This window comes from Neolamprologus multifasciatus, chromosome 12 (genome assembly GCF_963576455.1).
Source record: "Neolamprologus multifasciatus chromosome 12, fNeoMul1.2, whole genome shotgun sequence".
Taxonomy (NCBI): Eukaryota; Metazoa; Chordata; class Actinopteri; order Cichliformes; family Cichlidae; genus Neolamprologus; species Neolamprologus multifasciatus.
The window spans coordinates 14344915-14360406 of record NC_140450.1 but is presented as its reverse complement, the minus strand read 5'-3'; the positions used below and the strand labels follow the sequence as shown (position 1 = coordinate 14360406).

Genomic DNA, 15492 nt, shown 5'->3' with positions numbered 1-15492 from the left:
GGGAACATGCGGAGCCGAGGAGAAGAGACAACAGAACAAGGCAAAAGAGTTATTACCAAGGGTCATCTAAAAAGAAGTAAATCTCAAGTTTATTTGTGTGCTTTAATCCAAAGGACTTCAAAGGACCTCACTGGCTCATATTAGACTGGAAACAAAAAACAGCTCCTCAAACGGGCAAAAAAACCCCACCCCAGTTTCAAAAATAAAAACCTAGGGGAGGGAAATTCCTTGTAGACTTAATAGATGCCACTGGGCAAACAACATAAATAAAGCGTAATGGTTAAAGTAGTATAAAAAAATGATAAAAGGGCAAAAATTTACAAAGAAAAGAGATAAATGGATAGTTCATTAAGGTTTTATTTTGTCGTTAGAAAACCAGATCCCACTCACATACACAGTTACACTAGCTTTACCAAAAGGTCTCATAATAGCAGCTCTAAGGCTCTCTTGTATACATTTGTCTCATCCCCTTGCTTCATTTTTACGGAACTGGTATAAAATTTGGGAAAATCTTTCGTGAAGAAAGAGAACATTTCCCAAAATGCTGGTATGCAGTGTGAGCATTCGCATCTTTGCTCCATGCATGTTTTTGTGTGAGATGTGAAAGTTTGTTCATCGTGTTAAGAGCGCACACACAGACACTGTTCCTCGGTTGTGAGGAGGATTTGGGGGGGAGAGGGGAGGTTTGCAGTAATAAATGAAGGAATGTCACTGTGTAATTGCATGTGCTGTCAGAGAGAGGGGCCCAGCGAGAGGAAACGGGAGGGGAAGAAAAAAAAGGAGGGTAAGGAGAGGTGCACCAGGCAGCTGCTCTGCCCCCGGGCTCTCCCCAGGAATGTAACCCAGCACGGGGAACAGCTGCCGGGGCTAAGCAGGCCAGAAGGGCAGGGCTGGCACCAGAGGCTACGCATGCTGTACACGCTCATGCGCGCACACCCACCAATGCAGACGCACACGGACGTTCCAGTGCGGGGTAGAAGAGCATTACTCTTAATTTGCTTTCTGCTCTGGGATTCTCACTGCCTTCCAGAATAAAGCTGAAAATAAATGGAAAAGGATTTTAAAAATCTGGATGAAAGAGCAACTTCAAAGCCCTGTTTAACTCGTCTTTATTTAGTCTGTTGCAGAGGTAATGTGAGGATTTGAATGTGGTTGTAAATAGAGCATTGCTCCGACTCCATTCTTAAGCTGCACAAGTAGGTGGAGGCCAGGGCCACATTTGCACAAGCAAAGCAAAAACTCCTATTAAGAGTGTGACTGCTTAAAAAAAAGGTAGAGTCTATTGGTTCTTTTCTAGAATACACTATCTCAAAATGAATATCTGTACTGCTCCTTTAGAAATGCCCAAAGCCTGAGGTGTTGAAATAGAATCAATCTCCAGAAATCCCACGCTTGGTCACTGTACTGCCCAAAGGACCAGTTTATCATCCTGAGTGTGCTGAGATAGTTATGGAGAAGACTGAAACACCCACAAAAAAATCAGCCAGGGGAAACTGTCAGGCTTTAAAGTAGCGACAGTTCTTTAAAACATTTTTCATCCACATTTCCTTTTTCAAATCGCTCTTCTGTCTCTTTTATCATCTGTGTCTGCCTGTATATCCATACACGCACTTGCTGCAGATCCATGCACGGTCGCACATGCTCACGTGCACGCTCGGAGCAGATGATGAAGGATGATGGCTGAGGCAGGGACAGAGCCAGTCTCTGATCTCTCCTGTAACCGCGGCAACAGAGCTCCTATTGATCCTCTGGAAGAAAGGCCAAGCGTTAGCTTCCATGCGCACACAAGTGCACACATGCACGCGTACAGTAGAAATACACCTCGACACACACGCACATGTGGAATTAAATCAAACTTTTTACTTGAATTTTAGACTGTTTCGGAGAGAAAATCATCTCAGTCTTCTTAAATATTAAATATATTAAACCTCCGATTGTGGATGACTCAGTCCACAGGCTCCCAGCTTGAGCTGTTTTGGCTAATCGCATGTTTGAATTCACTGGCTACAAGCAGGAAAATATATCTGTCAAAGTGGCGAATGCAAAAAAAACCCAAACTACAATAAGATGTGTTTAGGAGTCAGTCGTTCCTCAAAATCATTACTGTGTACAATCTTCTGTCTTGGTTTGCAGGTCCGACATCGCTGGTGTGAACTTGTGGTCAAACACGCGTACGCTCAGGCTTACGGAGATGTGGAGCACTTTCTGATTCATGACCAAGTAAATACGCACAGCTGTGAAGCCTTTATCTGATTCAACCTGAGAAAAAATCAACTAAATATACAGTTTTTTGTGTATGTGTGCTCCAGGCCATGGGTGTGTATCTGTACGGGGAGCTGATGGTTCAGGAGGACCCTGAGCAGCAGGCTCTGGCGCGTCACTGCCTCTCACTAGTCCAGGGAGAGATGGACCAATCGGCACGCAGAGTGGTGGAGGAGATGGTCCTATAACAGCAGAGGTGATGTCTTATTTTCAGTTCTTCATTACAGATGCTGTCAAACATATTGGCCTTTATTTTTATGAATGCTGTTGTTCTGAGATAAAGTATGTAATAAATTTAACCTGACTGAAAGCTTTCCGACAGCATAATTAGTTTTCCTTTTTCATCTTCTTTTTTTGCTCTCGTTATTGCATAATCAACTCAGAGGAATTCTGGTTTAATCGTAATTTTAGTGGCTTTCACTGGCACAGAATGGTGGGAATTCTCCAAACAAGCCAAATAAGAAATATAAACTATATTTGCTTAGGTTTATAAAATAAGATTACAAGTTACCCGCTCAGGGATTTGGTGGCTTTTTATTTGGAGCTCAGACTGCAACAGGATGCTTTAATAGCTCGGTGAGTTGCTTGAACCATACACGGGAAAAAGAACCAGTAATCAATACTTTGTTATCTTTTGAAGTTTTTAAATATTTCTCGGCTACAAAGCCACTATCTTTATCTCATAGTTGACCTTCTAGCCTGAAATGGAGTCTGTAAAAGAAAGCTTTGTGTTGAATTGATCCTGATTCCATCTACCCCAGCGGACAGTCCGCACTTGAGTCACTTGGCTACCTTTACTGCACATTCCTTCCTGAGCTTATTGAGTGTGTATGCACATGTGTGTTTGTACACTTAGAATGGGGCCTTTTCCGTGGTTTCACAGCAGCGCCGTCAGGATGTGTTTGTCAGAGAAGGAATTTGGGAATGTGTTCCTCAAACAAATGAGGGGGAAGACAGAAAAAAAGAGAGAGAGGGGGAACGGGTCAGTGAGCATTTTCTGATGGGCTCGGGATGGTCTCTACTCGATGTGGAGGCATTTTCATACTGTTGACCCTGAAATTCCTCCTGCGTGTATGTGTGTGTGTGTATGCAGAACCACAACTGTCAACCACTGGGCTTTTGGATGACTCCGTACAGTGAGGGGTGCACTGGTCTGACTCTAAATGAAGGAGAGAGGAAAAAATGGTTTAGTGAGAGAAAGAAGGAAGAGAAGGAGCAGAAGGGAGGACAAGGGCTCTTTGAAGCTGCTGATCTTTTCATAACAGTCCTGTTATTACTGACATTAATAATGAATAATGAGACGAGGCAATTAAGTGGATCTAGGGTTGACAGTTGAAGTAAAGCAACCCAACTATTCTTCAAAATATTATTAGAGTGCTGTAGTATGTTATGAATAGTGTTATAAAATCTTATTGACTTTCAAGCGAAATACCCTGAGATTATAGCTTTACTTTTAAAAGTGCAAATAACTGAACTGAATTGAAGTTATGGCCACAAGGACACAAGATATTATTTTGCTACTGTAAAGCTGGATCGTGAAAAAGTCATTCTTAGTGAAAACGTGTTCAATTTTTACTCAAAATAGCAGCTTATCTGTTTTAGCGAACGTCAGTGTTGTCAGGCTACAACTAATACTAGACGTTTTCTGAAAAATTGTATGGTCTGTGGTTGCTCCCATAGCTCGGTTGGCAAAGAACGAGACCCATGTGTTGAAGCCAAGTCTTTACTCCTCGAGTCTAGACTAGCGATCCTTTTTCTCCATGGCATTTCCTCTCCAGCAAAGACATCGGAAGCCAGTCAGAAAACAGTCGATTTACTGGTCGATCTACGTCCTTAGCTTCACCTGGTCACGAACTGTGTGGGTAGTGACTGCAAGAATGAGATTGTGGATACAAGCGGTGGAAGTAAGCTTTCTCAGAGGGGTGCCTGTGCCCTCCCTAGGAAATAAGGTGAGGAGCTCAGTCCTTGGGGAGGGACTCCAAATTGAAGGAGCATCTAATTAGGTTGCCTCTTGGGTGAGATGCTCTGTCCTACCTGGAAAGAACCCCAGGGTAGACCCAGGACATGCTGAAGAGATTATATTTCCTACCTAGCTTGGGAATGCCTCGGTGTTCCCCTAGGACCAACCCCAGATGAGCAGCAGAAAGCGGAGGGAAGCAATAAGCAAATTAAAACAAAAAATATTAAATATAAATTCAATGGTTTGTTAAAAGCTTAAAAATCTCAACAATCTTCTAATTAGTACAGAAACAATACCCCCCCCCCCCCCTTCCACACACACACACACACACACACACACACACACACACACACACACACACACACCTCGAGGGCCACTCACAGTTTTTACACCATGTTGATGAGTTATGGTTTTGACTTCACAAGCTGTTTCTCTGGAGGTGGCCCTGAGGGAAGTTTTACACAGAATTCTCTGTCATCACAACTGCTGCTTAACTGACACAGGTCTCAACAGGTGCTGATAGCTGACGAGCTAGGATCTATTTGGATTTCATCATCTGATTGGAAGATTTGAATCTCCTCTTGCTCTCATTCTGATTGGAGGACACTTCTGATAGTTTTTCTTTGCAAAAACTTCTCAGTCTGTGTCTCAGCCAAGCGACTGAATCTGATTATAGAGCCAACGTGATTATAGAGCCCTGCTTGGGATTACACACATTTTCACCGTATTTAAATAGTTTTATCCACAAAGACCCTACACTGACTGACAGGAAGCAGTAAGAAGACAGATATGCTCTAAAATGTGTGGAATTTTCAAAATAAAAGCCTTCAATTAGCAGTAGCAAGTCCATCCATCCACTTGTCAAATTCAGGGTTAAAATAAAATCTTCCAGTTATGTTTTTTATTTATGTATTTATTTTATTTTATTGAGATTTCTAATCCATGTGTTTCAAAATAAAAACCCGAAACTCAAGTGTTCAAGTATGAAGCTGCTGACTTTTGGATGGTTTTTATTTGTTCAGATTTGACATTTACTTTTAAGGCAAAATACAAACACTGCTAAACCCAGTCACATTTCTTTATGCCCCACCCTTTCATTCACACACATCAGGTAGCTTTGTTGCTACACTAAGTGTAAGGTCAGGGGGAGCGTCAGCAACCTCGGTCAACACAGGATGCGTCATGAGGTGCTGCTAAACAGTTGTCCACATCATCCTGAGTGACTTACAGCACTAAATCCTATTTTAAGCCATGACCGAGACGGGCTTTTATCTTCACACATGCACGCACTCTGAGAAAGCTTTATGCATTTGCACCGGATGTGAAAGGCTTTCTCGACAGGTGCTTGGCATCTGGCTCAGTCCTGATAAATCTGTCTAACACACACATACAACACGCACACGTCCAGCGCCTATCTGTCTGTACCCACCGATCTGTTTCGTCATCATTCAATCCCTCACGACACTCTGTGGGGTCTTACTACAAGTGAGGAAGAAAAGAAACAATAGAAGAAGAAAACAAGCAGTTAGAGACAAATTTTCTAACTTTTATTGTTCCTTCCCATTGGACTGACCCAAACAAGCCTCCATAAACATCAGCGGATCACGCCAGTCAACTGAGCTAAGGTCCAGATCTCTAACCAATTAAAATGATGGATGAACAGACCTCCCCGCTGCTTTTTCATATCGCACTGTAGGGAGACGGATTTATGTTTTACTGCTCAGTTTGTGTTCCAGCGTCGTCCTTTCTTAAGTAGAACAGTTCCTCCCTGTACCCTTTTACACCCTCACACAGACCACAGTACAGTGGGATTAGGCTGAGGCGGGCTGAGAGGGTTTTAACTGAAAACAACATGTCTGTCAAGGCTCACTCCCTGCTCTGTGTTCCTAAACCCAAAAAGCACAACCCTTTAAAAGAGAAGGGTGGTCTCTCCCTGTCTTTTTTTTTTTAAAGTTCTTTTTCCCCTCCCTGCTCACTCCCTCATTCTTTTCTTCCCCCTCCGGTACATGCCTCTGGAATCCCTCTTGATCCGCTTAATGAGGGGCATATCGCCCGGTTAGCCGAGCGTGGCGAATGGGAGACGAGGAGAGGGGTGACCAAGGAAATAGTACGAGAGAGAGAGGACAAGGTTCTACAGGTCTGAAAGAGACAAACAAGCTGAAATCATATATATATATATATATATATATATATATATATATATATATATATAGTCTGAAGGCAGTTATAGGTTCACATTGGACTGGAGCTGGACTTGAGGATGTAACTAGAGAAAATAAGAGTGAAGCTCTTGTTCTTTCATGTCTGGGCTGTGAGGGTTCCTGGCGTGCTGATTTGTGACTTATGATAAAATCACATTGCCAGGGATTACCACACAGCCTTGACCCAGTCGGCTGCTATGGCAACCACAGCCCCTCCTATATACATACATAAACACACTCGTCCTCCAGAAACTTGTGTGGGGGGGGGGGAACAAAAAAACAAACAAAAGAAGACTTGATTATCTGAGTGTGTGATTGTGTTTGAGGAGCTGGTGATTTGGAGGAGAAGAAGGGAAAAAAAGGGGGAAAGTGTGATGAAGGAGCTCATCACTGCGGCTGTTTTGTAAGAGCGCGTACACGTCGGACAGGTTTTTGTATCCTCTCTCCAGCCAGACACAGAGCTTAGCTGATTGGTGAACAGTGATTGATTCCCTCTTTGTTCACAGTGGCTAAGTTCTGCACCTGAGGAGAGCATGACCCAGACAGGGAGACAAAGAGGAGACGACAAATGGGTGTGGGAGGAAGAGAGAAGAGAAATGTGCCACAAAGTTTTTATAGTGGCGGTTACGTGCATGTGTGGACAGTTGGGCCTAATTTTCCTACTTCAATTATCCAATGTGTGTTTATACAACACTCCCTTCCCCTTCTCTGTTTTATGCCGTTTTCCCACTCATTGCTTGATTGTTCTGCATCTTTTTACCTTTTTTTAAATTATTTTAATTTGTTTAAAATCTCATTTCACTTTTCTTTTTCCCCTTATCTCACTCACTCACTCTCACTTATCTCACTCTTTTGCTCTCAATAGCTCTCCTCTTGCATGCCTGGAAAAACTTTCCACTGAGACGACCTCGCTCAGAAGAATTAAACACGCAAGCACCCCCTTCGCAAATTCAAAACACTGCGCAGGATTACTAATGAGCGCCACGTTTCGCTCTCCTGCTTTGCCTGTTGTTCTTTCTCCTCCTTTCATCTTTCCCTCCCTGCTCCGTACTTCCACCCCTCTGCTTCTATCTTCTTTTAGTTGCGTAGTAGAAGAGATAATCCTGCAGATGATGCCGGTTGCACGCTTTATAGTTCTAGAGAAGGTGAGAGTATCTCAGGAGAGAAAGTGTACTTGAGGTACTAATGAGGTCTGGGGAGACCCAAACTCTGCTTAATGGTGCTGACAGATATTTCATCAGTCCTTAAGCAACGGCTACCATCATCAGGCTCATCACCATCGATGCAGCGTTAACTACACCCTCAGCAGATTCGAGTACTCTATAATACAAGGTAATGATATGATTGAAATCAAGACTTTGGACTCAAAAAAGTGGCACAGAATTGATGGATGAAATGAACAGATGTAAAATAAACTATTAATAGGCCATTGTGAGACACTGACTTAATACTTCCTGCAGGCTATAGGTGAAAAAAATGAATTTAAGCCTTTCTAAGTCTCCACTCAAGGTGTGAAGATCAGGTGACCATAAAACTTTAGACATTTGATACATTTGAAGACTTGCTTTCACCTGAAGCACGGTCTCATGTTTCAAGTTTTCCCGTGTGAACATACTGCATAGAAACCGGTTTGGAATTAGCGTGTAACATGGGTTTTAGATTTGGCGTCTTGCTTTGTAAACATTTTTTTGTAAACATTCTGTGAATTGCGTTGCCCAAACTCAAAAGCGGGGCTTGATACCGCTCTCATAACTGCCTGCGTGATAGGAAGCCAGCAGCCAAAGCTGAACTCAGCACAGGCCTGAAAAGGGAGCGTGAGGATAGGCTGCGAAATCCTCTAAAGCTGAGTCATTCACTTTGTTTATTTACTCTGCTATAAACTGACTTTTCGGTTTTTACAGGGGATTATATGAGAGAGACGGTTTCTTGGCTAGGTGCAGTTGCTTCCTGGAGTCTCCGTCGGCCGCTGAGCACCCGCAGTGGCACCCTGCTGATACGCCGCCGCCGGCGTCGTTCTCATTCTTTATATTAGGCATAAGTTAACCATGCTGCTGGCTGTGGCTTCATATCGAGTGGCATCAGTGTGAAGTCAAATAACTGTTCATTTAACTTATCAGTCATGTTGGGGTAAAGCTGGGTAACTTCTTTTAAAAAGGTTGACAGGGCCATCATAAAATCCCTTTTTCAAAAATGATCCTTTAAGAAGTTTAAGTGCCTCAGGTTTAAAACCTAAAATCACGTTGGCAGCCAAAAGTGCTGTCTGGGCATCCCAGGCTGATATGTATTGATTTTTGATCTAATCTCAGCCCGAGGAAGCCGAGATACAGAGACCCATAAAGCAGACCGATTCTCACACATTTCCACGCTGTGGAGGGAAAACAAGACCGAGGCCTCAAAGATGGAAACGCTGATAGTAATTTCAAGGTCTTTCCATTATTTTAGGTCTCCCCTTCTCTGTATTGAGTTCCTCCAGTAGATTTAATGTGGCGATGTACACGTCGTATTGTTTTGTCTGAGATGGGAGAAACAAAAAAGCTGTGATCCTGCGAAAACCCCCACTGATAACATGAAAAACAGGAATTCTCAGCTGGGTTACACACGCTTTGTTTCAAGCATCATGGAGAGTGCTGAGAGAAGGTTTTCTTTCCAAGTTCCTTAGACTGAGAGAAGGTTCCTGAATTAGTCAAGATAAGCTTTAATACAAAAACAATGCACGCATGGTATGAAGCTTATCATGGACGACTGTATTTTCCTTTGCAACTTCTTCCAACGGAATGATCAGTAAAACTCAGTCCTACTTCACATAACACAAAAAATAGTTATTTTGGACGGGTTATACAACAATATGTGAACAAAACGCATCTCAGGAAAATGAATTCCACAAACTGAAGTGCACCCATCAGCTGTGCAGCTGGGCTATGTGCAGAGAGTGAATCTGACTTTATAGTTTAACTTGCAGTATAACCTCTGATCAGATGTGGGTGTAGTGTGTGCCAGAGTCCACTTTTTATCCAGCTAATTGTAATGCAAATCTATACTATTCTGGACCAACGGCTCCCTGATCAAAACAGTGACAGATGGTTGAAAATGTATTTTAAAACCGGTCAGTCTTTTTGGAATAGAAGCCGTGAGGAGGCATTTACAGCGCTCTATATTAACAACGAGAAAATGGCGGCTAAACGAGGATAGATGTGTGAATTAGAAATGAGGGCCATGTGGAGCCTGCCATTTTTAGACCTATATTTAGGGCCTGTTAAAAGAATAATGACCATCAAAGGCCTGTAAAAGAGAGGAATTGCCATCAGAGCCCGTATCCAAAAGGTGATTTATTACACTCTAATGGGAAGGAAATGGTCCTCTGCACATCAAAGGACAAAGCAACATTGTATAAAGAGACCGAAAATAAACTTATTCGCCCCACAACGCCCACATTTTCTTCTTCTCATGCATGTGAAACTCGACTGATCGGCTGTTGAACATCAAGTGTATTTCAGGGAGTTGAAGCATTGAATTCCATTTCAAAGGATAAGCAGTTTGAACCAACTTCCACTCCCTGCTCATCGCAAGCAGGGAGTGGAATGTGGATTTGAAATTTCAATTTTTATGATCAGACTCTCGAAGTACCCTTGTAGTCTTTTTTTTAATGTCAAAAATGTACACTTAATTTGTGCCAGCTCCCACCATCTATCGGTGGCCTCGCTGACACTTGTTAAGTTTCAACCATGCGAGCTGCAACGTTCAACAGCTGGGGAAATCCAACAGTGTCAGCTGTACGGTTTTTCTCGTGGGTTTAGCAAAGTGGGTGGAACGCTGCTCGACATGCTACCTGAGTTGGAATTGCTTTTTGCCCCATTACAAAGGGAAAAAACAATGCTCGGAGCCAGCACTTGATGAGAGATGGAGTGAGAACGAGAGATCTGGGCTTGGATTTCTGTGCCTACTGAGCTGATAATCAGTCCTACAGAATCACTGGCTCAGTTCAGCAGGAACAGGAATCCAGTCCACTCACCACCAGAGCAGAACCAAACGGACATCACATGAAAGATATGAGTTATGGAACAGTTTTGGGGGTTTAGAAATATAATCGATCCATGGCGGGACGGCAGCTTCCACACAGCAGGGGCGCTGGAGTCAGATGAAATGCACTATATTTTTTTAAGAGAATACTCTACATCGTTTTATTAAAAGGTGAAGAAATATTTGGGAGCAAATGTATTTAAAAAAAACAACATCTGTGTGATAGGCCTGGGACTTCTTGGTAAACCTGGCTGCAGAAAGATATTGGTTAACACTTTAAATGTACTGTTGTCATTGTTTTTGTTGAATATTTTGGATTTTGAACTTGGTGACATTGAGAGCAAACGGAAAAATGTCTTTTTAGGATATTAAAATGTGTTTTATTTAATTCTGAAATATTTTCTACTTGTATGTCCTGCATCTTAGCCAATGACACCTGCGTTGGATTCCTTAGACTGGACTAAAACCGGCATTGTGTGTTTGTCTTCACAGCACATAGATAACCCGTTAGAGCATTGTAAGCATCTACCAAATGTTCTGTAAGGCTCCGGTGTGAACATATTCTTCATTTTCTTCCAGGTTGCTGACTACAGACAGGAGGGGACAGGAGTTTGGCACAGCAGCCGCACGAGAGTCCAGCACTCACCTGCTCGTTTGCCTGGATGCTGCAGAATAGCTCAGCAGTGTGAAAACCAGAGGGTTGTATTCATGCTCTGCAACTAAGGCCAACTGGCAAAGTTTGGAGCACAGCAGTTCTTTTCATTCAAGTCTAAGAAATAGCTGGTATGTGCTAGATATGTGCACAATTAGTCAGCCGGAGGCTTGAATGCTGGTATATTTGCTGGTCAGCTGAAGTAATTATTCATATTTTATTAACCCTCTGAGGACTGAGTCATCAAAGGTGTTAATCCCAATCCCTTCATATGAAAAAAGAAACAGATATTTGTGTAAAATAAGACATAATGTGTGATGGGTCTGTATAGAGTCTCTATTGTCTTTATTCCATGATTGCCAAGACACTTTGTTAGGTTCACCAATTCAACTGCTTCTAAATGCAGATTTCTGATCAGCCAATCATATGACAGCAACTCAATGCATTTATGCATCTTTGAAAGTGCCGTGCGTTTTAGAATTAATTGCAACTTGGATCTCAGAGGGTTAATGTACAATGCCAGTGACTGGAAATTGTTAACCAGTAAAATGGAAAGTTCTGCACATTTTAATATATTTGGTTAATGAATAAATTGATTAACAGCTTCAGATGACTCTGTTACACACAAAATATTTGTACGGACAACGTTTAACCTCATCCGTCAAATTTGGCTCAATTTTTGACTGTTTGCTGATTTCCCACCAGTCAGTTAATCCAATTTCATTCTCCTATTTAAATGTAGCAGAAGAAGTGAATTGAAAAGGGGAAAAGTAAATTGTAACCCATAACTATACAATCTGTTCATTATGAGATGTTGTATTGTTGGTGTGGAAAGGGAAAATAGAAAAGAAATAATTATGTAATTATGTAAAAAACAAAACATATTTCAAGGAAAAGTCACTGCATGTTCATCCAAGCTGAGCTGCTGTTAGTGTCTGTTTGTGTAGGTGTGTGTGTGTAAGTGTGAGTTCTTGTCTGTTTAGTCTAAAGTCACGATTCGGTTCTTTGGGGTTTAGACTGGAAATTCTTTGAGGTGAGTAATGTTCGAGTTTTTTTCTGTATTGAAACAGGCAACTCTCAGGGCATATCTTCTGCTCTGCAGATACTAACGGCAAACCTGTTTGTGTATAATTGATTTTTTGTATTTGCTGTTTATGTTAAAATAAAATGATGTTTTGTTAAAAATCCGTGTACAGCTTTTGTTTAAGAGACAAAACAGAGAAAATCTGAAGATTAGTCAGGCACTCGTGGATGTTACACTGATTTTATATGTAAATTACACATCCGAGACACTTATTATAGCCGGGCAGACTCAATACCACCTGGAGGAGAAATGTTGCGGCAGAGCTACAGGAGATGGGCTACACCTGGAGGGAAGCTCAGCGTGGACTTATATCCCACTATGACATGCAGAGGATAAGAAGGCGAGGAGACTTATAATAAGGTGTTTCATAACAAGTGCATTTAATTGATTAATATGAGGATGTATATCTTTTGTTTCACAAATCCAGAGCATAAAAATAACAAAAACAAAAAAACAGCGCAGCACTAATGTTCTGTTAATACTTAATGGTTCAATGACATTTTTAAGCACACAAATTCCAGAAATCACTCTAATTTTTCATTTGAATGATGCATCATACAACAAAAACTATTTCCTGAATAATGAAAGAAGCCAAAAATTAATTCTTCTACAAACTATACATGCATAGTTTGCATAAATACATGCACATGCATATGTATTTGTTTACATTCTGTCCAACTCCAGCAGCAGTCAGCTAGTAGTAGCAATAAGTGTAATCTAAAAGCACCATTTGCTTCCAGTTTTAAATCAAATGTGACCTAGACCTTGAGCTTTACAAACAATAAAGCTATTTAAAATGTACATACAGAAATATCTGCATGAGTGACATTAATCATTTACATTTAACATACACTCAGCACTGTTAGAGCATGTTTTTCAAGCCAGAAACAGTAATTACACGACAATAACTGGCATTTGGCTTTCCTCCCCACAAACCTACGTCTTACAGTCGGCATGTGTAGCATGAAGGATTTATATTGTGAGGCAATTATGAGAGTGGGAGGACTCTGACACGTCGTACGAGCTGCTGCTGCTGCTATGCAGCGTGATCTGTCACGCCGAGTGTCCTTGTGGGCCTCGGCAGTTGTGTTTTGTGTGCGTATGTCTAATTGTGACCTGGCTCCGTTGTTTTGACACAGTCCTGTCACCCCTCCACGGTATATCAACAAGAGAGCATGGCTATTTGTTATTCTGCAAACGAGCTAAAAGCCCAGGGATGAGCTCACAGTTGCATGGTTTTGTACAATTTTGTATGTAATTGTGCGTGTGTGCCTATTGCTCACTCTGAAGGCATTTGCGTTATCGTCTTTTGAAGTTCCTTGATCCTTAGATGAACTGTGTCTCTTGATAAACAACATCCTTCGTTTAGTCTGAGCTCCAGTGAGCTGAGAACACATGCTGCTTCATCAAGCAGACCAGACTGATCCACCACCTGGACTGACACACACACACACACACACACACACACACACACACACACACACACACACACACACACACACACACACACACACACACACACACACAAACACGATGCATATGAGACACATAAAAAATAAAATACTAAAATAACTTTTTAGTTAAGCAAAGAAATGATAACTTACAAGTACTTCAAAATAAAGCCTCATGTCATGCTTGCTTATTTTAATCATGACAACAGCTACAGCAACCACTGCCATTTATACATTTTGACTTTGTTATAACTTTTATTTTATATACAAGGTATAATATAAAAATAGAAATACAATCATGTCAGTTTATTTTATCTTCAATTAGCATCATTATCACTCAAACCTAATTTTTAATATTCTTCCTTTACGTGGACAGTGTTGCTGCCTAAGATGTTTTGGGGTTTAGATACCAAAATATGGAAAAATGTATATTATATGAATGCACTGAAAGATTATTCAAACTAAACAGCTTTTCACCTCATGGTTTTGAATACATTTCAAATACACACAAAAATGTGCATATCACACCAGTGATCTACCTGCCCATTCCTGTGTATCCACCCTCTTATTGTGGAAAGCAGTAACAGGGTGGACGTTTTATGCTTAAATCAACCATTATTCCTCACGTGATGCACAACAGGCTAGCAAATGAAGACCATAAACATTATTTTTAACATGTTTATGAACCATTTGATCGGAATTACAAAAGAATATCTGTTTATACTGTAAATAAGGGTAACAGGGTGAACAGGTTATGTTTTAACGCATCTGTGAACCATTCTGAAACATGGGGAAAAAACGGTTGATGAAAGATTGATGTTTACTCTGGCTTTTATAGAGGATTTCCCTCCAAAACACTAATACAACTTACTGTAAGTCATGTAACTAGCGGACCAATAGAGGGGAGCTATCCAAAAAGACTCTGGTAAGAGTAACAGGACAGACGGACAAATGCAGGACAATTTATTTTATTTCAGACTTTAAACGTAAAAAAAATAAAAAATATAAAAATGTATTAATAGGGGGAAAAACATCTAATGTAGAATATTACTATTAAGGCTATACAACAGTAATGAACAAGTTTGTGTTTTTTAATGACTTATATTAGCAGATGAACTTGAACGAACGGGGGTGTTTTAGGGTATTTGTGCTTAAAAAATAAAATAATTTTAAAAATAAATATTTTCTAAACATATAACTGTTTTCTAATAGTTAATAGTGTAAGACAAGCTTTTGAAATAAGTATTTGCCCATTTTTATACAAAACACACTCAGATCTGTGATCGGGATTAAAAGGCACTAAATACTAGGAATGATTCACATTCCCAAAGTGTTGGTATTGCTATTGGGAATTACATGTCACTTTTGTCTCCAAACTTTACACTTTTAAAGCATAATAAAGATGACAGATTTCATATATGTTTTAGAGGCTTTAAAGACCTGCCACAGGATTGAGTTTGTTAAAAAGAGAATCAAGAAATATTCTCAGATGGCTGCATCTGATCCATGTTTCAACCTCCAAATGTCCAAGAATAGATTAGAATAGAATAGCACTTTATTGTCATTGTACATGTACAATGAAATTGTAGAAAAAAGACTGGTGCAGGACACTGAACCCTCCAACCCAGTAGGTTATGCAAAGTGCTGGTGTACCTACTTTGTGTGTGTGTCTGTGTAAGTGAATGAGTCACATTTAAAAAACCAGCTGTTAACATAAAATAGTTTCTATGGACCACCACCTTCTTTCAGACCAATCATTTTCACTTGCACTCATGTATCTGAGATGATCCGGTGTGTCAAAATGTTTACCCTTCAGCTTGAATGGGTGGTGGGCTAAGACTGTGCTGGTGTAGCCAGTAATTCTT

At 40.9% G+C, this 15492-nt stretch overlaps 2 protein-coding genes across 7 annotated transcripts in view; one reads left to right on the top strand and one right to left on the bottom strand.

Annotated features, from left to right (window-relative positions):
* aopep (aminopeptidase O (putative)) overlaps window positions 1-13708 on the top strand; it is a 90019-nt gene extending 76311 nt beyond the window's left edge. For 4 of the 6 annotated variants that reach the window (XM_085181197.1, XM_085181192.1, XM_085181193.1 and 1 more), the window contains exons 16-18: window positions 2134-2220; window positions 2310-2458; window positions 11020-11152. In XM_085181197.1, the coding sequence (XP_085037323.1) occupies window positions 2134-2220; window positions 2310-2450 (228 nt within the window). In that variant the 3' untranslated portion in view covers window positions 2451-2458; window positions 11020-11152. Of the gene's footprint in view, window positions 1-2133; window positions 2221-2309; window positions 6690-11019 lie in introns of those variants that run through there. The other 2 variants (XM_085181195.1, XM_085181198.1) reach the window with 2 other exon arrangements.
* The window catches only part of fancc (FA complementation group C), a 35317-nt gene continuing 29543 nt past the window's right edge, over window positions 9719-15492 (bottom strand). The window contains exon 15 of the mRNA XM_085181199.1: window positions 9719-13608. Coding sequence (XP_085037325.1) covers window positions 13456-13608 — 153 coding nt within the window. The 3' untranslated portion in view covers window positions 9719-13455. The remainder of the gene's footprint in view (window positions 13609-15492) is intronic.